We start from the raw sequence: 20,721 nt of genomic DNA on the forward strand, positions 1-20,721 counted from the left end.
AAAAAGACCTTTCACTGATTTAGGCAGATGCACACATAATATGCTGACGTATCCTAAAACATGCTTCTTCCTACTGCCATGGCTGAATGAAACAAAATGTGTGTCTTATTAGAAGGACGGTTTAGTTTGTGGTTACAGGGTGGGGTTTGTTTTTTTTATTTTATTGGTTCTTATTAGCAGCCCTATCGTACGCTTAAATTCTTTGTCATCCCTGCATAATAGTGTCTTTGCTTTCTAATATGTGCCCAGAAATCACTGACTGAGAAGCTGACAAAGGCCGTGGCAATTTTACTTACAGGTAGAGTAGAATTAGTTCAGCTCAGGCCAAGGAGGTTCAAAAACTACTGAGAATACAGGTGTATCTTTGTTCCTAGACAATCAAGCAGCAGTTGTCTAATTAAGCTCTGGAAGTCTCAATTTTTTTAAAGAAAGTGCACCCCTTCTTTCCTAACACTATTTTTTGGTGTTTTAGTTCAGTCTTTGACATGTCTTGAGGTATCAGGCGCTGGAGGACATATAAATCTTCTCTTCAGATCACGTTGGCATGAGCTCGTTAGCTTTACATCTGCTTACTCTGTTGCAGATTCCTTGTACCAACATAGTTCATCATTACTGGCCTCTGAGAGGCTGGACAAAGGACATATAGGCCTAAATAGTTTTGAAACTGGGTTGCTACAGAAAGAAAACAGTTTCTTCTGCAGAAACGATTACTTAATAATATCAGTCTGCAGTGAATCGCAGACATGCTCAAATGCTGTGAGCTGAATGTACAGTATGACAGTATATAATATGATTTATAGTCTGCGTAGTCAGTGGATTAGGAAAAATGGATGGAAAAGAGAAAATCACCAAAGAAAGACCATTCAGTGAGCAGGTAAACAGAGATAAGGAGTCAACATAAAGTAAAAGAATCCTAAAACCACTGGATTGATTTACATTAAGCAAGGATTTGCCTCAACCCTCCTGGAAGTATGCAGTAAAATGGGTGCACTGAAATAACCTTGGACAAGTGATACTGGTGCTCAAGAAAAAGAACACTAAATATTTCAGGGAGATGAGACAAGAAGACTGGATTAATTTAAGTGCTGAGAGAAGGGGAAGGCAGCATGAGCAAGCCTTTCATTCAAAAAATATGGTTAATCTACTTGTAACAGATGAGCAGCCACAAGTATCTGATATCTCCCAAAATATCACTTCTAAGCACACTGGATTAGCAGTGTTTACTATAAACTTTGTTATAGTGCAGATGAAGGCACTTAGGACTGCATATTTCTTTCTAAATATAAGAAGAAGGTTTCCTTGAATTTTCCAACCTTTTCAATAAGTTAATTATAAAAAATAATTTGTTGGAGTGAGAAATCAGATTTCTACAAAACTAGATTAAAAATTTAAGTATTTGATCTACAACTGCAGTGACAGCATGTAAGTGTAATTGCCTTTTGACATCCAGGAAGAATCATGTTTAAAAGCCACAGTTTAAAATGTGAATTGAATTAAGGTCATATAATATGCCTTTCTTGTGAGAATTCCATGTAAATCTTTGTTTCCTGATCTGTAATTTATGTATAGCTGAGCAAAATAACAGTTTTTTCAAGCCATCCATTTAAAGATAAATTTATTATGAAAATAAAAGCCGTTAGAAAAAATATTGCTCTATGAACAAGTGATTTAATTAACTTACATTAAAGGCTTTCTGTTGTATCTATTTTCTATTCTATTGTATCTTATATATAATATAAATGTAGCTTCATTAAAATGTGCAAATGTTAGTCCTGGAATCCAGTAGGCAGGAAAACAGATGGCAACAAATCTAAAGAACATCTGCATCTTTGGGTTTTTAAATCTCTTATTTGCTTGTAACTAACAGTGACAAATTGAACGTTAGAACAAAAAAGTGCAGTTTTCTGAAAATCAATCAACATCAAAGATGTCAAACACTGTGATTCATAAAACTTTAATGACAGTAATTATACTGACCAGCTTCTTAAATAAAAAGAAAGGAAGAAAAAAGACAATGGGTGGAATTTCTAGAAGCAGGTTATTAATTACAGCCAGTGGCAAGATGTGCAAGAGGACCATCCAAAGTGAATTCCTGGCCTGAATAAAAGGAAATGATGGAAAAAACTGCTGAAACTGCAAAAGGCACTTGAGCCTTTCTCTTGTGTGAAGCCTAGCTATGTTACAAAGCCACCAGAAACAAATGGCATCCCCTGCAGCAAAGCCTTACATTATGGAAAAAAAAAAAAAACAACCAAGAAAAACCTTCTAGCAGATCTTATAAATGGAGAAACATCCAACAGTATTCTTTGGAATTCCGTCTTCAAACTCAGATAATTTTAGTTATTCCATTTTACTTTGCATATTACCCAACTCTCTTAGGTACTGACCTAACACAGGAAAGTAAGATTTCTGCCTTCAGGAATTCAGGTTCAGAATTTCTTGTCCAAACCAGACTGATGTCAGACAGAAGATTCCTCCCACGATATCGGCAGTTTGAATGTGTGGTAAGATGACCCAATGTCATTGGAAAGCTGGTATGACATCTATGGGTAAGGATGCCACTCTGGGCATTCACCTATTTCTAGGCATTGAGACAATGGGAAAGAGGGTCTTGACCAAAACCATAGCCAAAACTACAAGACTGTAAGCCACATCTACTGTGGAAAAGCCGTCAGCCTTGTAGTCTGAACTACAAGTGAGATAAAGTGTTTTAGCTTCGAGTTCCTGCTCCTCAAGCAGATTTGTGATTATTTCATTCAGAATGGCACTATGCTCACATTAAGCATGCATAACCATTTGGTTCACTACGGAAAATGGTGATTTTTATTTTGGAAAGCATTTAAACATCACACCCAGGGGTTTCTGCTGAATTATATTTGGATGGGATCCAAACTGGAAAATCTAACTATACAGCAAAGAAAAATTCTGTTACTAAGCATACCATGAAAGCCAGGAACTAACAGACTTAGGCAAAGACAGGGAAATGACAACAGCAAGATTGAATGTGGTTTGGGACAAATGAAATAACAAAATTAAGCACCATTTTACTGCAAGGCCATTTAGCAATCCTGCTAAGATTACCTCCAGCAGGTTTGCTAGTATTAAGGAATTCCCAAAAATTGTTTAAAGGCTGCCACAAAACAGATGTACTCTACTATATCCATCATCGGGCTGTTCACTCCAACTTCAGTTGAAATTTGAAGTGACCAAAGCATGATGACTGAACTAATAAAATATGTTAAAGTATTCTCAGGAAAATCTATTTAATTTTTGAGTATAATCTGTTCATGGTTTATTTCATTGCATTTGACTTGCGTTTACCAGTCTATCATCTAAATGTTCATACATACTTAATATAAATTAGATTATATAAATACATAAAATAATATAAAAAGAGAAAAAAAAAGAAACAAGAACAAAACCTTCAGGTTATGAAATGTAGTTTTCCTAATCGTGAAGCTACAGGCAAGAAAGATGGATCATGCAAGTAATGTCAAATAGGAGAACAGATTTATATGGTTTGAATGCACTAAAAACATTGTGAAACTGAAGAAGGGTTAGATGTAGCACTGGAATAGCCTGGTTTCTTTCTGAACAAACAGGCCTGAATTTGCCATTCAAAATTTCACATTCTCAAATAAGAATGCTTTGAATTTCACATTCCAGTGACCCAGTATGGCAAAGCTCCCTTTATAGTCAGTGGAAAATATCTTCTTGAAAGAGTGATTTGGGTTGAAGATAGAAGGAGTCTTCCTCTAAAATACAGCAATCTGCCTTTGTTGACTGAAGTGAATGTCTGATAATTACTTTCTTTGCTTGGATACATACAAATTACTAAAGTCACTAGTGTGGGACTGTGTGACCACAATATTGACAACCACATGTTGAGAGCTGGAAAAGCATGAGACCAAGAAACACAAAGGTAGGTCAGCATTTTACACAGTCTTTTAGAATTAAACATTCTGAAACATCTACATTTTAGACAATGCATTCAATCAGTAACAGCAAAGCCTGAACTGTAAACCATGGTGTGTTTTCATATTAAATGTACTGATAGGAAAAAAGAAACAACACAGGAAGCTTATTTTATCACATCAGAAAAATTCCAAAATCACAAAGTCGTTATTTGCTACCCTTAGAGGTATCTGAACATCTGACTCAAAGCACTCTGAAGTCAGGGACTTTGGATTAGACATAGGAACTCCACTCCAATTAGCTCTGAAGGCTTCCCATTTACAAGCCAGTGGATTAATGACAGTGTATTCTGCAGTGAGTCTCTCTTGCAACTAGGATGCTTTCCAGAGTTTGCTTCAGAGGTTGAGCAGCTGCATTTCCATAATCCAGTTTTTAAAGCTCTATCTTGACACTACAATTTCTTTTTCATTTTCCCCAAGGTTCAGTAAAATTCAGTCACACCTCTTTATATATAAGCATAACTTACATATTTTTGCTTCATCTGCAAATCATGATCTTCCCCCTCAGAAAAACCCACCATTGATTCTATTGTTGAAACACATCCATGAGGGACAAAAATATACAAAACTTCCTATACTCATGCCTGTACCCTGGCCAATAATGAAAGCTGGACCAAAAGACCTGACAAAGCCTGATGTTATATCTCTTAATTCATCACAGTTAGAAGCAGATACTGTATGGAACTGGCCTGACTCCAACACATCAGTCCTTAAAACGAAATCATCTTGATGAGCAGCAGCTTTTCTACAGAATTTGAAAACTTTCAAATGGCACATACTATTCAAATATCAAATTTGGAAGTCCAAGAGGAGTTGGCTGCTCAAAGACCCACTGCTGCAAAGATGCTCAATGGGCAAATGAGGGAAAAAGTTTTTCTAGGGATGACATTCTTGAAGCGGTTTTAATCATTATCACTGAGAAACAATAAAAAAAACCACACACACAAGAAACCCCCAACATTACCCATGATTAGCATTGTGGCTAGGCTATATGATGACAAAGAAAGTATGCAAGCATGTAATAGGCAGTAAGTTAAATCTTGTCTGGAATGAGTTGCCTCCAGAACAAGAAGCAGGATAACTGCACGAGTATGGCTGTGAGCCCAGACTAATTAGCCCTGCTGAGAACATGTTAACATGGCTATTTTGCTTCCGGGACTCAAGCTAATACAGCTGAATGGTAAAGTATTAGGCTATGTGGACAACTCAAATGGTTTTGGAGATATATCAATTATCTACACAGTGATGCATTACACGATATAGAAATACAAAGAATGTTAATGACCCAGCTATCTCTAGTCATAGTAAAGGCATGGCTAGACTATTTCCAGGACAAGAAAAACACCTAACTTTTACACACAAGCAGCCCCATGGCAGAGACCACCAGAGACCCTGGACTCGGAGTCACAGTGGAATGGCTCCCTCCTGCCATTCTGGGAATACAAATTGCCTTAAAGCACCAGACCGGAGGCAAGGTCATAGCCTTGAACTCTGTTCACGTTCATGGCTTTGGAAATAAATTACCTAAAGGTGGAATGCAGGGTGTGTCCTGGGCTCTCAACTCAGAAGCTCTTAAAATGATTACATTCCAGTATGTTTAGAAAGTGCAGTTTAACCAAGAGGGCTGTGCCTAATTGCTATATTCTTGTCCCCAGGTACAGCATGGTATATATGAGGCTGGAATAGTATACCAAAGAAAAAAGACAAAGAGCTCACTTGTTTCCACTAGAACAAAGGCTGCTTCTGGATACTGAACACTTTGGGAAATGTGGGAAAACATCAGGGACTGAAGTCTTGATTTCTTGACAGTTGAGGTCTCAGAAATAAGGCTGCACACCATAACTTTTGCAATACATCACCAAAACCATTAAAGAGAAGCTTATAACACAGCAAATGCAAGCTGCTGTAATAATAAACAGGATTTTCATACTGCAACAGAGACACTACTGTTTTTGGCTAATTTCCACTCCATGCCAATAGAACGAGGTTGTAACTATGAAAAATGTGTTTCTATATAGAAGACAAACAAACAAATGTCACAACAATATTCCTCCGTCTCCAAAAACCTTCTGTGGACTCCTGTAAGGTAGGATTTTCATTTCTCACTTTACTTGAGTTGGAAAAATAGGAGGGAAATCTAGGTCTTCTCTAGGGCTATATTTGTGCATTTCTGAGGTTTGTCCTTAAACAGAATTACAATTCTGTCATCATTACTGTTAGATATGTTTACAGAAATGTAACTGACTTATTACTTGACTGCAGAGGGCACAGTGCATAGATGCTGTGATTTATTTCCTCTTTAAACCTGGTTCGGTTCATAATGACTCTGTCATGTCTTCAGCTGATGCAGACTGGTTCAGTAGTGTGGGCTAGAAGACAATGTAGCTGTAAAAGTTTATGCCTGTGTTTCTGGAAATAGAAATACTTGGGTCCATGCTCTTAAAAAGTTACAGTTTGTATGATCATGTAATACACATGTGTGTGTGTAAATATGTATTCTAAAAAACAAACACTTCTGGCTAATCTTTAATAGTTTTGGTTTTCTGTTCTTTTTACTTATGACTTTGCTTGAAAAGAAACCAAATAACATAAAAGATTACACTTTATGCAAGTAGGAACATATGCTAAGTAGTAACAGGTATTACGGATAGGCCAATGATGTTTTTTCTGCCTCCCTCAAACCAAAAATAGGAAATGTTGCTTGCCATGATAAATGACACAACTGGTTCTGAAAGTGATTGCTGAAAGCACTTCCTCTCAATTCATACTGCTATCCCCTAGTGATATACAGAATGCAGATGACGTAAATCTGAATCAGTGCTATTTAGTGCTACAGTGGCTGCGTTATTACAACCCATGCTTCAAGATGGTAAGTATGGTCTTGTCACAGGACAAGTGGCAGCTGTTTGACTCTGGGCAAAGAGCTGGCAGCATGAGTATTGTAATCTTCTGGGTCTGAAAGTAGCTGGGAAAAGAGAATGCTTTCCAGAGAAGATTTTCCCTAAGGGGGAGAATTAGTGAGAGACCATATTGTTGAGCCATTGAAAATTAGCCAAAGAATAGGCTGCATTGACTAACCTCCTTATTAAGAACAAAGCCTATTCTAACTTCAGCATGTGTCTGTGGCATTAATGTACAGGAGCCCTAAGGCACAGTGAGGTAGAGAGCAATTGACTTCTAGTGGAAAAATCTGGGTTTAGACCAAGCAAATGATTTCACAAGTTTGCTGGGCTCCTCCCACCACTGTTATTCTCTGCTTGCAAGGGAAAGAAGGCAAAGGCTTAACTATATGCAGTACAGGTCACATTATTGAGACAGTTCAAGTAGAAATTGCTATGTTAACTGTTGAAACTAAAAAGATGGATCCTGTATCAGAGAGAATTAAGCATAGCAGATGTTTCATATCAGAGCAAAAGTCCAGAGCATCTTAGTAAACAGAGAAGTCCACCTGCATATTTTAATTTATATTAAATACCTATAATAATTATATTTGTATTAGAATAATTTACATTATAATGTCTTTTTATTGGCAGGTAATCAAGATAAATGTACAAAAAAAAACAGGCATCCGAATTTTCAAGAGAATTCTACATCCATCAGGAAGTGCTCAGTGAATCAAGAAGACAGTACAAAACTAACATTAATATTAATCACCTTATTTATCATTCCATTGTTTTGCTTTGACTATTACAAATAAAATTCAAGACTTTTTTTTGCCATTAACATGACTGCTCTACAAATTTAGTCTCATTTGAGGTACGATTACGCACAGTCATTAGGATTTCCTTATAATACATTTGCTTTTATTCTGATACCTTATCTCCTTTTTTCTCTAGGTAAAGGATGCTAGAGATCTGTAGCTAATATATCTTACTTGACTACAACCTCTCTGTGCCTTGGCTTGAAAATGTTGTCTACCAAATTCTCCTAATGCATTAAGTGCTCTCTCATAATCAGCAAATGCCATGTCTAGCAGCAAATCATATATGTTTGCATTTCCATTCTGCCATTAATCACAGTGCTGTGAAATACCCAGCTAAAGATTACCCATTCTTTCGCCTGGCTAAAAACCTACTAGAAAATTGATTTATGAATGAGCTTTCTTTGTTGTCTTAACACTTTATGACAAGGACAGAAATGTGAAATGGCTGTGGTCACTGAAATCTCAGTTGGATTTAGGAATCTGTCACACTGAGGAGAAGTTGTAGATTCATTGTGTGACCATTAGCTGAATGGGTGCTCTTCTAGACACATTTTACTGCAAATCAGGAACTCTTGTCTGTTTACTAATTTTCAAGATTCTTAAGAAGATATTTTTTTCTGCCAGGAGGGTCTCATAGCTCAGAAAATGCAAGTTAATGAAAACTTCTGAACAAAGTATCACAGAAATGTGCCTACTTGTGTGATTGCTGTGATGGTGTTGCTGATACCTAGTTAGCTACATGAAATAAACATTTCCTCAAAGTTTATATTTACTAACATGAAGACAGCTGTGAAGTCCCATTTTCCTGTTTTTTACCAGTGGTACCTGGGTACCTGGATTTAATGAGGACTTGAGGACAGGATAGGACCACTTATACTGACAGCTTCTGTCCCCATAGCATTATGGGTCAAAGGAGTGAATAGAGAATATGTATGACACAGATATCAATAGACCCTTCTGCTGTAGTGGGAAGAAGACCTTGACAAAACCAGGAGGCTGTTAAGCATCAAACTCTACACTGACTGCTGTCTTCACGTGCAAGAATTAGTCTCTCTTGTTATCATTTGAGGATGCTGCTGCCCTTGACAGAGGCATATTTCTTCAAAGAGAGTGCAGCTCCTGAAAATCTGAGTCTGCATTATGAATACCATAGGGGTGAAAATCTTTCATAAGGGGCAAAATCAGGAAGAATGAAAGAGAAAGTGAAGGGAGTAATCACTTAAAGGAGGTCAGGCACTGACCAAATGAAACTTATTACACTGCACCAGATGCAGGGCCTGGTTCCTCCCGGTCAAGAAGGTCAAGGGCTGCACTTCTTCCCAGGGAACAAAACCTCCAGACAGATGTGGGTGTAGCTCAGTAACTATATACATTTGTATCCTCCCTTCACCCCAAATGATTATCAGGAATGTGCAGAAACAAATGACTGACTTCAGCTCTCAGTAATGCCCAGGAACAATGTACTGAGCTAGACCGAAGGGATGGGTTTGAATAACCCTCCATTCAGTGGGCATGTTCCACAAAAACCTGCATACCTTGCCATTGTGTACACTTCAACAAGTCAATCCTCACTGAAACCTTATGAAACAAAGCAGGTCACTATTAATGTATCTAAAAGTAAATACATTATTGTTTAGACAGAGGATTATAATTTATAAGCATATCAGCTTTTTTAAATGAGGTACACAGTCAATATCAATTCTATTTTTTAGACAAGTGAATTTCAGACAACATTAATAATTTATGTTCAGAAAAATTATTATGATAGCTCACTGAGTAACGCTGTTTCCTTCTGATTTGAAGGGGAAAACAGATTTCTCACAGAAATAAATCAAACTTTTTTTCTTTTTTATTTTCTTTAAATAAAATAAAAGATAGAAGTCCTCACCTTACAAACTCTGCCAACACGGGAAAGGATTGTCTTGTCAGATGTGCCACTATCCTGTGATATTTCTCGGAAAAAGAAGTAGATTTTGTCGTCATCTGGGTTATAGGTGTCCGGGATTGGAAAAGTTGCAATAAATTTTGCTCCTAGAAGTTCCCCCCCCAAAAAAAAAGGTTTTAAAAATCTGAAGGAAAGTTTTAATACTTGCTACTATATTTCTGCTTCAGAATCTGCATTTATGTTGCACTTTTCAGTGAAATAAAAATATCACTATATAGACATGTAGTGGCAAGTTTCTTACTGAGTGAAAACCACCAGAGATTCTCTCAGTGTAATATTTTACTCTCAGTGTAGTGTTTTTGTGTATATACCTTATTATCACTTGCATAAATATGCAGCACTGTCTATCATTCTCTGTTTGAAAATAAGATAACTCTCAGTACAAAACACTGCCTAAAAAACCTGCCTTATTGCTCTTGACACCAATATCAAGCTAGGTAGATTTGCTGAAATTATATGTTAGAATTCAAATTAATTTAGTCACACATTGCACCAGTTATGAGTACAGAAATACACTACTGTTTTCTAGAGATAGCTTGTAAAGGAATGAATGAACATTTATAGACCGATGGATTAAAAATTTAATATAAATGACAGCTTTAAATGTTTCATACATATCTGCGCTGTAACAATGTTACTGCCCATATCCACCAAATCCAACATGGATTCCCAAGTTAGCACATGATAATCCTCAACTGACTCGCCAGTCTTAAGGACACAGTTCCTTGTTGTCTGAAAACAGATTAGCTGTATCAACATCATGGTTCATTTGGGTTATTTAAATCTGCTTTTTGCAAGAAACGCTACAGCATGCCTTGCCTTGCCATGTTGAGCTGTGATATTACTTCTGGTCTCTTTCAAAACAAGCTTGAGTGTCTCTGCTTGCATCTTATGGGCATACTCATCAAGCCACGGATTTAATACTTTTTTTCACTGTCTTCCTCAGCTCCCTCATCCATGATCTGCAGGCCTGCTCACCAGTGTAGGTTTTTTTGTTGTGTTTTGTGTTGTTTGGGTTTTTTTTCTTTAAACTTAGTACTAAAATCTTCAATTAAACTAATTCCAGGGGTCCCTGACTGCAGCAGAGCAGGCAACATCCCTGCCTTGCACGAGTGAACCAGATACCTGGGGAAGGGACTTTAAAGATGTTCCCTAATGTGCTACAATGCATGAGTTCTTCTAAGGGCACTTAGATCAATTATGTTTTCCTTTAACCAGAAGTGGCTATACAAATACAGTGAAAAGAGACCCTTGACTCTAAAATACATTCTTTCAGCAATAAAATACACAGTCTTTGCCCCTATAAGCAGGCAGGCTGCAGTAGAAGGCACTAAGGAGGACGTTGTAAGATGGCAGAGCAAACAGAGCACACTGGCAATATGTGGGAAATATTATTATCAGCTTTTAATGTAATTATGCCTTTGTTCTTTTTATAATGGCTGCTACTTTCACCATGAGCCTTATAGTATGCACAGGACAAAAAGAGGGTCCTTGATTCAAAATTTCACTAAAGGCTGGAGACGAAATGGGATGTGTTTAAGTGCTGAATGTGCACCTTCGTGACAGAAGAGTAAATTTATGGGTCAAAATAGCTACAGCACTGCTTCCATTTGAAACCTTTCTGACACTATAGAATGGTGTCAGCAGAAAAATTAAATGATGCAGGCATCAAGATCCATAAATTTAAGTTGCGATTTCAAAATGAGGTTAAAGAAAATATTTAATTACCCCTCAGGGCCTGTAAGGCTACTTTGAAGATTAGATGTCTGAGCATGAATAAATACATAAATACACTTACAGTACGTTTCCTTAAATATGTGGTTAGCTAAATAAGCATTTAATAGGAAAACCTGTTAAATAGTTCTATAACGTGCTTTTGAATTTCACATAGTTGGTTTTTTTTTAATCCATATTCACATAACAAAACTCTGAATCTATGGGTTTTTAAAATTAAATTTCATTGCTTTAGTTGGCAAGCCAAATGCAAAACCAAAGGTCTCAATACCAATGCCTGGAACAGATTTACAAGAATCTCTAACAAATTAAAGGAATACAAACATTTATTGATTTTAGATCACAACTGAAAACACTGAAGTTGAAATCCAAACAAAAATACTCTGTAAATGATGAGAATGAAAAAAATGTAATGAAAGAGATTATGATCTGAAAGCACATTATGTTCTGCAAATGAGATCTTTGTCTCATCTTCTGTAACCCATCCATAAAATATAGAAAAGTGTCTTTAAACCAACTATGAATTAGGCTTTTTGATTCTTTGCATGGGAAACAAATTATATGATGATGATTTTAAACCACTGTCTGTTTTCCTATATGCACAGTTGCATATAATAGCTTTCATAGACAGTTTTCCCACATACTACTTTCACGGCTAGATTGTAAATAACCAAAGAGGGGATCAAAAGCATCACAAGCTCTGACAACAGATGGTACAATAAATTCAGGTATTGCATATGTTTTTTTAACATTTTTTGGGGCTTAGTAGGAAGAGCTGTTACACTTAATCCTTCATTTCTGGGTTTGTGGAGTGGTTATGTTTGCTGTTGGGTACCTGTCGGCTATCACACCCTTCTAACACGAGCAGAAGTTTAAGACACCGCAACTGTACATGCTGTAGTAAGATCTGCACAGAAGTAAGACTCATTAGGCTCAGAAAAAGAGCATAGCAAATGAGTAGCAAATCCCAGAACATGAAGAAATGGAAATGCAATCAAAAACAGTGGGAGGCAGCGCATCTTTATAGTTGGGCTGCCAGAAATACTCATCATGATTAAATGCAAAGACAGTGCTCAGTTCATTTACCTTTCACTGCCCAGAAGTCAAGCTCCTAACCTAGCCTTATTCAGGTCCTCTTTCAAGGAGGGACACAAGGAAGAAAGTGACAATGAATTATCCTATTTTCAGACAGATGCCTACAATAGGTGGGGTGAGTCACCCTCTGGAAGTGCCACCTCTCTCTGTAAATTACAGAGACAAGCAAAACAACTGAGCCCAGACAGGATACTAACTTTTTGCCTCTTATTGCTAAGTGAGCTGAATCCCAGCCAAGTTTCGCAGAATATAAAGAAGTCATTGCCTGCAAGTCTTTGCCCTTGCAAAACTGACTAAAGTGCAGTAAAAAAAAAAAAAAATAGGGGGGAGGGGGAGACTGAATTCAGGGAAGCACACATCCAGCAATGGTTTTAGCTTCCTATAAAGGGGGAGGAATGTGCAGCTGTTTAGTGTATGTCTCGGGTATCCCACTATGAGATGCTCTGCTCTGCCCACTTGGGTGGAGTGGTGTAGAGTCGGTTCCAGTAGGTGGTTTTTCCATCTGGAGCCAGGCCACCAGCCCCATGTGCCTTGTGCCCAGCCATGGCCATGGGTGACATGCTTCCGGTCAGTGACTGCAGGAGCACCCAATTCTTTAGCTCTGCAGGAGAAGGGCTGAAGACTGAGCAGAGGCAGCATCCCCTATGTCTTCAATGCCACTGTGTGCAGGAGTATGAGCTTGTGTGAGTGTGAGTCATGGGAAAGATCAGCTGCCTTCCTCCTTTCCTCCTCCGTGTAGCTGCTATTCAGTCACTGAGATTACGGCATGTCTTAATTAGTCAAGATAGAGATGCCTTGCAAGGAACTGGAAGGTATCCTACGCATTTTTCCCTTATGCTTTGTCTTTCCCTCCCTTCCCTCAGGAAAGGATAATCCTGTTTCCAGAAACAAAATAAGGCTAAACTTAAAAAATATTAGGGTGCATTACAGCAAAACTTCCTCAGCTCTCTGGTAAAAAAACAAGTTACACATTTTATGCTTATCCTAAGTAAAACATGAGTCATGCCTGGAAATAATTTATTTCTAATTGTACAATTACTCAAGTATGTACAACTTTTCCTGGAGGTCTAACGCAGTCTTGGTAAATGGGTGGGAGATTTAGGGAAGAGGGGATTTAGATGAGATGGAAGTTTTAAACCTGAAATCAAGTAAATATTTTCTTTACACCAATATTGGCTGAAAACACAATGGTATGCAATTGGTAATGTTACGCAATAAACTAGAAATATACCGGCTACCCTATAGCTTATTGCCATAGGATATGATCCCATCATTTAGAGCTGCACTCAACATTTTCTCCAACCTTAAAAGGACTGTTTCAAAATATTAAATGAACCTCGTTTATATCTATGCCTCTTAGCATAACACTGCATGGATTGTGTATGTGAAGTCTTAGACAGAGCGTGGCTGTAGGTTTTTATATGGCTGGAAACAAGGTAAACCTAAAGAATATATGGGGTCTTCAGTGTTTATATAGTGTGGGGTAATTTTCACGTCTCAGTCTAACACACTAAAGCTGTTCTTCAAATCCAGACGTATTAATATATTATTCTCCTTAGAAAACTTTCATGAATACAGATGCTTTAAGTGAAAACAGAAAAAACATGAATCAACCTAAAAGAAAGAAAAAAGGCAGACAGCCTTTCCCCCACCCAGTCTCCAAACTAAAATACATAAACTGTTCTCAAACCTTTAGTTTATTCTGTGTTCTTGTACTCACTTCAAACTGCTCATGAAGAAACATTAAAAACACAAAGAAATGTTTGGCACTGGATATTTAAGCTGTAACTTCTTTTGGGCTGGAAACTGAACCCTGTAATATTCATCAAGGTGGATCTATAATAATGATAACACCAGATGCTCCTCAGGGCCAAACTGCAGTAAATCTTTCTTTTTTGGATATTATAGCATCCCCTAGGAAAGCAGTTACTCAAGCCATCTTTCCATGCTAAGCATCAGCAGGCTGCCAGTGATAAAACTGTATATTCAGTTGCATGGTGAATTACAGTTAGAGATCTGCCTGCTGGAAGGACCCGTCCTGGTCCGTATCACTTATAATCCATTTCTGGTCTACACTGCACAAAGGATTTGTAGAAATGAGAGACAAGAGATAGGAAAGGTGGGACAAGAAAGGGTCTGAGCACAAGAGATGAACGTAAGAAGATCACCAGAGTAAGATGTGAGATTTTTCTATCTGCCTGAAGGACTTCTCCTATTTAAACAGGTAGAAGAAGGACTTTATATGGTTTCTCCTTTCCTCCTCATCTCACAGGAGAAATCCTGAGGTTACAGAGTTACACCTAGACAGAAATGTAAGGCAACAGCTTAGAAGAAAGGACAGAATTGGGTGGAATGAAAATTAAAATGAAAAAGGAGCATTTCCTTTTGTTGAGGTCTCAAATAGTTAAGAGGCAAAATGATCCCTTTCAGAAGCTGTCTGCTGGGAAGACAACCCTGTGGTCAGCAGGCCCTGGCTTTACAATACACCCATAATAGTTACACAGGCATCCTGAATCAGGGCCAGTGTTGCCACATCTTTAAAGACAGTTGACGGCTAAAAGCGGGATGCTTTAATTGAGCAGGGTTTGCTTGTGAGTGAAGTTTTCCATGTTACTCCGTGTGTGGTTTGAGACTGGCTGGGTGTAAATGCAGCCAGTTTTTTAAAGGGTTTACTAGCTCAGAATGTTTTTTAGTGGGCAAGAAAAAGCAGTATTTTGCTTGGGAAGCTATTTTAGGATGCCCTTAGTGGTTTTAAAACGATCCTCACAGTAACAGAGGGTATTTTTCCTCCTCAAAAGAAAAGGAAAAGACAAGGAAAAAAAAGACCTCCTGCCTAAAAATGTGGAATTTCTAGTCTGTCATTTCCACATGCTGTAGGGAACAGCTTTCAGAAGTGATCGGAAAAACGGCTTAGAAAAAAATTATTCCAACAAGACTGAAAATAGAAGCATTAAAGTCATTATATTATTCCAATTACAGGACTATACACAGATGTACAGATCAAAGACAGAAAGAATGATTAGGTCGTATGCTCCTACTCTTTCCTTAATTAGCATTTTCACCTCTGTGACTTTTCTCAAGTGCATTTTTGTTTCACTGAGCTTTTTTTTCTTACAAAAAAGCCTATGTAATCCAAAGATACCATGATACAGTATCTATATTTATAGTTACTGGACATATATTTATGTAAGAAAGGGCTATTAACTTCAGAGAGGCAGGGACAACGCAAATGACAACAGCATATGTTTGGGATCTTACCAGTAAGCCAGTAATGTTCAGAAATGTCGGTTCTGATGTAATGGTGGTCATGAGAAGGGCCCAGAGAACGTGTTAGAGCAGTGTCTTTGCCAAGGAAATCAGAAGCTGTTCCAGCATAAAGATACTCATCTGCAAATGAAAAAGAAACAGGGTTTCTACAGCTGCAGGATAAATAAAATTGAAACTATTTGTGTTTTGTTAGGTGAACAACACGTGTTTTTAATTGGCCTATGAAAAAAAATAATGATTTGAAGTATTATTGATTTATATTTTAATGGGATTTTGCATTCTGTGGTGTAATTTACATTTAAATGCAGGTAACTTTGGTAATTATATGCCCTAGAAGTAGAGTAGTCCAAGTGTAATTTTCAGACCTTTTAGGCACTCAGAAATGTAAATTCCCCAGGCTTTACTGGGTGCTGGGCTTTTAAAGGTATGAACTTATATTCAATCTGTGCATCCTGCCCCTTGAGCACTGATCATGGAACTGGGGACCACGGAGAGGACATGACCATCTATGCATTCAAGATAGCTCTTGTGTCCCAGGCTTGCTGCAGCCCCAATGGCTTTGTTGCTCCTGGACTTGAGCTAGTAAACATGATGGATGCTTCACTATGGGAACTTTGCAACTTGGCCCGTTCCTTGTGTAGGGATCTCTATCCAACACTTCATTCACGAAGAGGAATTCAGGCAACATGAGAATTCTTCTCAACTACGTAATGTGTTAATAGTAGGGAAATGGCTACAGACCCAAATTGCGATCATTTTAACATAGCGAGTGGTCCCACAAAAATAAATGAGACATCTTGCTTGAATAAGGCAGACAGAATTTGTCTCACAAGGAAACTATATCTGTAATGCAGTACAGTGTTTGCTGCAACTGCAGTTACCATTTAGTCTCCTGCCAGCTTTGTGGAATATGCAAAACTTCGCAACTTTAAGAATTGTACAATATTTTCTGTTTCACTTCAGATCTCTGTAATTTTCTAAAAAGAAGAAACATTATCAATCACTCTCTTATTTTTTTACTGCATGTTACAAGTCTTTTTGTTTTCTGCAAAATAACAAGATAGCTGTAGTGTTTGAAGGAGCTTGTTTTTTGTTTAATGACTTAATGACTTTAATGACTTAATCCCTGGAGTTCATAAAGTGAGAAAAGATTCATGTTCATAAACAATAATCATATAAAAAGCTATCTGATACATAAAAATTCCCTTCCCGGAGTTCCTTCTCCAGATTTTCTCATCCTCTGGGTGGAAACATTTCACAGGGTCTTTTAGAGAGAAGTCCTTTGTTGAGAGTGAATGAAGAGCAAATACCATTCAACATAGATGTTTGTGTTTTCATTTGCAAAAGATGTAAATGCACTTAAAAATATGAGATCAAGGGGAAAAAAAACCTAACAAAACTACAACCCATGATTCACCTTAAGCACTTTATTCAGAAAGAAAAAAAGAGATCAGCTTTCTTTTTACCTCATTATTATTGTTACTTATGTATTATGTCCATGACAGTATTGGAAAGTACATCTTTCAGACAGCATGCCGCCTTTGTAAAGAAATAATAGTGCATTCTGAAAGGTATTTGTCATAATGAGGAATGGGCAGGGTAATTGGTGTTTGCTAACTGACAGGCACTCAGTGATCAATATAACTGAAGGGCTAACAGAAATTCTCCATCTTTGCTTAGGAGCTGCTGACAAGGCTTTTTCAGCACTTCTCTCAGCTTTTGGTATCTCTCATTCCAAGTTCCAGTTATGTCCAGAACAGTTTTGGTGAGCAGTAATTTGTAACAGAAGATGAATGATGAGCAGGTGATTTTTCAGTTAAAAAAGGCAGCTTTTCAAATTTACCTGCAGCATTTAGTCGGAGCAAAATGTATGTAGAATTCAAAGAGAGATTAGGTATTTCTACAAAGAATGAAAATCACTCAGCTGTGTTAATGTACAGACAGGAGTGAAAATGTACTGATATATTATTTATTTCATATATGTACAACTGATTAGAAAGCTCTTTTTGAAGGGGACAAATAACCTTTATCACCATTTTGCAGATAAATAAAACTAGACAGAGAGAAGTGACATGTCAAAGGTTACTCCTCTCATCAGTAGCAGAGAGGCAAGAACTGAGCTCCCCTGAGTCCCAGGGCAGTAACTTATCTGTGAGCTATATTGCTGTCCTAGTACTTTTAGAAATAAAGTAGTTATCAAAAGATAGGCCACGAACACATGCTCTGGTCAGGCCTGTAACTCTTTAGAGTGCTCCTCTTATGTTATTGTGAAGCACTTGACACCAAGCACATCCAGAAAAGGGATACAAGAATACCCTGACCATTCATTTTTATCTATCCTAAAGTTTCTTATGCATTGCAGTTCATGTTTTAGTTAGTTGAAAGACAGCAGCTTCTTCATTTCACAAGATTTAATAGAGCAGTCAAAGCACTAGAGTGCTACTGAAATTACCCAACGCTATAATAAATCATGGAGTTCTACTGCATTAAAAAAAAAAAGTAAAAAAAATAAGGTTAAAGTTTCTAGAAACCCATTTTAAAAAAAGACTTCATGGTCATTAAATAGTACTAGGGGTCCCTGAGAAGAATAAGCATTGGCTTTAATCTATTGTTTTTAATAAAGGAAGTCCTGCCCCATCTGTAGGGTCAGAATCACAAATCATCTATCTTATTATCTGAGAATAAAGACTGAACATTAGTCATATTCTTTTTATAACACAGAGTGACCAATACTTCAAAGCATTGTCACCACTGCTCTTTGGCTGCAAATGAAAACGTCATGGTGCTTCACTCTTATCTTGTATTCATACGCTTGACAGGCAAGTAAATGAAAATTGTCTAAAGCTATGAACCAAACCACGACAAAAGTAGCTCTTATAGTGATTTGAAATCCAGAGGTCAAGCTGACATTCCTCGGCACCAAATGTCAGACCACACAGTGCTGTGATGCACACAGCAGGCAGATTGCACTATCTTGTTCTTAGGCTTCCAGCTTCAGAAGTGGCTACTCGAGTAAATAGAAACCTCAAAAATGTATTTATGGAAATAGTGGATGTCAGCAGACTTCAAAGGGCAAAACATATTGATAATTGCAGAAAGAGGCCCAGAAGCGCTTCAAACATTTTCTGTTCATGGGGCTTTTTTGTTGTCTTCTTAAAGGAGAAATGACTGGGTGAGGATGAAACCACCTCCCTGCTCAGCTGGCAGAGGATTCGCAGCCACTCAAATGGCTCTGTTTGTGTTGCTGCATTTCCAGCCCCTTGACGTCTGCAGGCTGAAGTACCCTGAGAGCACAAACCAGAAACACAACCAACACCAGTGGAGCTCCACTGATGAAATCTGCTGAGCCTCTGAACCCAGGCTCACATATGAAGCCATCACACATCTGAGATGAGCACTTGGCTCTGATGATTTCTTACCTGCCATCACTGAAGCAAATGGCTGCTGAGGATCAAAGGGGCATTTCAACCTGCCAGACTCCAAGTTCTGAGTATCCAGCCGGAATACCATTTCCTGAGAACAAATACATATTCATTATCCTGGTATAGCTGCAGAGAAACTCATAGAGACGGACTGTTCTGCTAGCATACAAAGTGAAGTTGTGTTAGATCACACAGCTGCCATCTCAGCATTGATGTTTACAGTCTGTGTCTCTGTTTTACATCTAGATTTTTTTTTTTGCTCATTGTTTTAACATACCCTGTTCACTCTATAGAGACACAAACCTTTAAAATATACAATTATTTTCAGAAAAATAGATGCATTGTTCATTTCTACTCAAACTAAGAGCTGGATTGTACTTAAAAGTCTTTGGCTTCTATTTGGGAAAGTGCTCATAGACTGTGTTGCAACAAGAGACCCAGAAGGGATTCTGGCTGACTTAAATTTCTCCAGGGACTGCTGAATAATGTTCACAGCAGGCACAGTTCAGCCCCTTTTAAATGAAAGCAGCATATGCTCTCTCCTGTTATTTTTAACAAGGCTAATGATACAAGAGATATCATAATAGATCCTTCCTTGTTGTTCCCAAATATAGTGTGATTAATTCCTGGGTCATGGAACAAGGGCAAAGAGGAAGATAAAGAAAATTTTTTAAAACTATTCCTGATGCTTTCAGTGGGCAATCAACAGCACAATTGTTGCAAGCATCAATTTGAAGTTTTATTATAGTTTTGAATTGCCAGCAAGGATGCTTTTCCTTGATCCTTTCATTACTTTCCTAAAAGCATTCTTAACCTAAAACTCGTAGTGAGTCCTTTTGAAGGCAAACTGATTGCTCAGAGGAGCGAAGTGCAGTCTTTTCAGGAATAGAGGCTTGATTTTCAAAATTCTGCTGCTATTAGAGAAGGGAGATTGCCTACAGAAGTGCTGTTAACGTACCCTCCTACCTACAGTGATATTTAAAATCCCATTGGTGTTCAAGAATCAAATCATTGTGGGTTTAATGTCTATTGTAGAGACATAACTTTTGAAGCTAGTTTAAAATTAAAAATCAAAACACCTCTATGATTTAAACAATTACTTTAAAAAAGGTGAAGTGATTTTAAATATTTGTTTCTATAACTCTGCCTTGCAAGAGGACTGAAGAGTACAAATGACAGTTAAGTATGCCCAAAGACAGCCACATAGGATCAGACTTTACAACACGTTAATTCAATTTCTCCTTAATGTACATCAGATTACAAATGACCAAGCCTTTCTATTTCATTGATGTGTCTCCTAAACTCTCTTGGCTCAGAAGACAAGAGCCCAGGTTACTGAATAATTAAGCTCCTTAAAAGAAAGGAAAATCAATTCCATCTGTCAACATAAATTCTATTTCTTCCAGCAATCCTATCTGATACAAAGCAGAATTTAATCATCAAACAACTGCCCTTTTAATCTTCCCAAACCTGTGGGATATCAGGTAAACCAAATTTTCAGGCTGCTGAAGTGGATCAGAGCATGTCAAGGAAAAAAAAAAATTAAAATGCTAGTGTCCCATCCTCCTTTCTTCTAAGACG

General features: G+C 37.6%; 1 protein-coding gene across 2 annotated transcripts in view; it reads right to left on the reverse strand.

Annotated features, from left to right (window-relative positions):
- SEMA3D (semaphorin 3D) overlaps positions 1 to 20,721 on the reverse strand; it is a 139,733-nt gene that overhangs the window by 42,234 nt on the left and 76,778 nt on the right. For both annotated transcript variants that reach the window (XM_005148376.3, XM_031048311.2), the window contains exons 6-8: positions 19,138 to 19,231; positions 15,710 to 15,838; positions 9,566 to 9,708 (exon numbers count right to left, since the gene is read on the reverse strand). In XM_005148376.3, the coding sequence (XP_005148433.1) occupies positions 9,566 to 9,708; positions 15,710 to 15,838; positions 19,138 to 19,231 (366 nt within the window). The remainder of the gene's footprint in view (positions 1 to 9,565; positions 9,709 to 15,709; positions 15,839 to 19,137; positions 19,232 to 20,721) is intronic.

The sequence above is a fragment of the Melopsittacus undulatus genome, chromosome 5 (genome assembly GCF_012275295.1).
Source record: "Melopsittacus undulatus isolate bMelUnd1 chromosome 5, bMelUnd1.mat.Z, whole genome shotgun sequence".
Taxonomy (NCBI): Eukaryota; Metazoa; Chordata; class Aves; order Psittaciformes; family Psittaculidae; genus Melopsittacus; species Melopsittacus undulatus.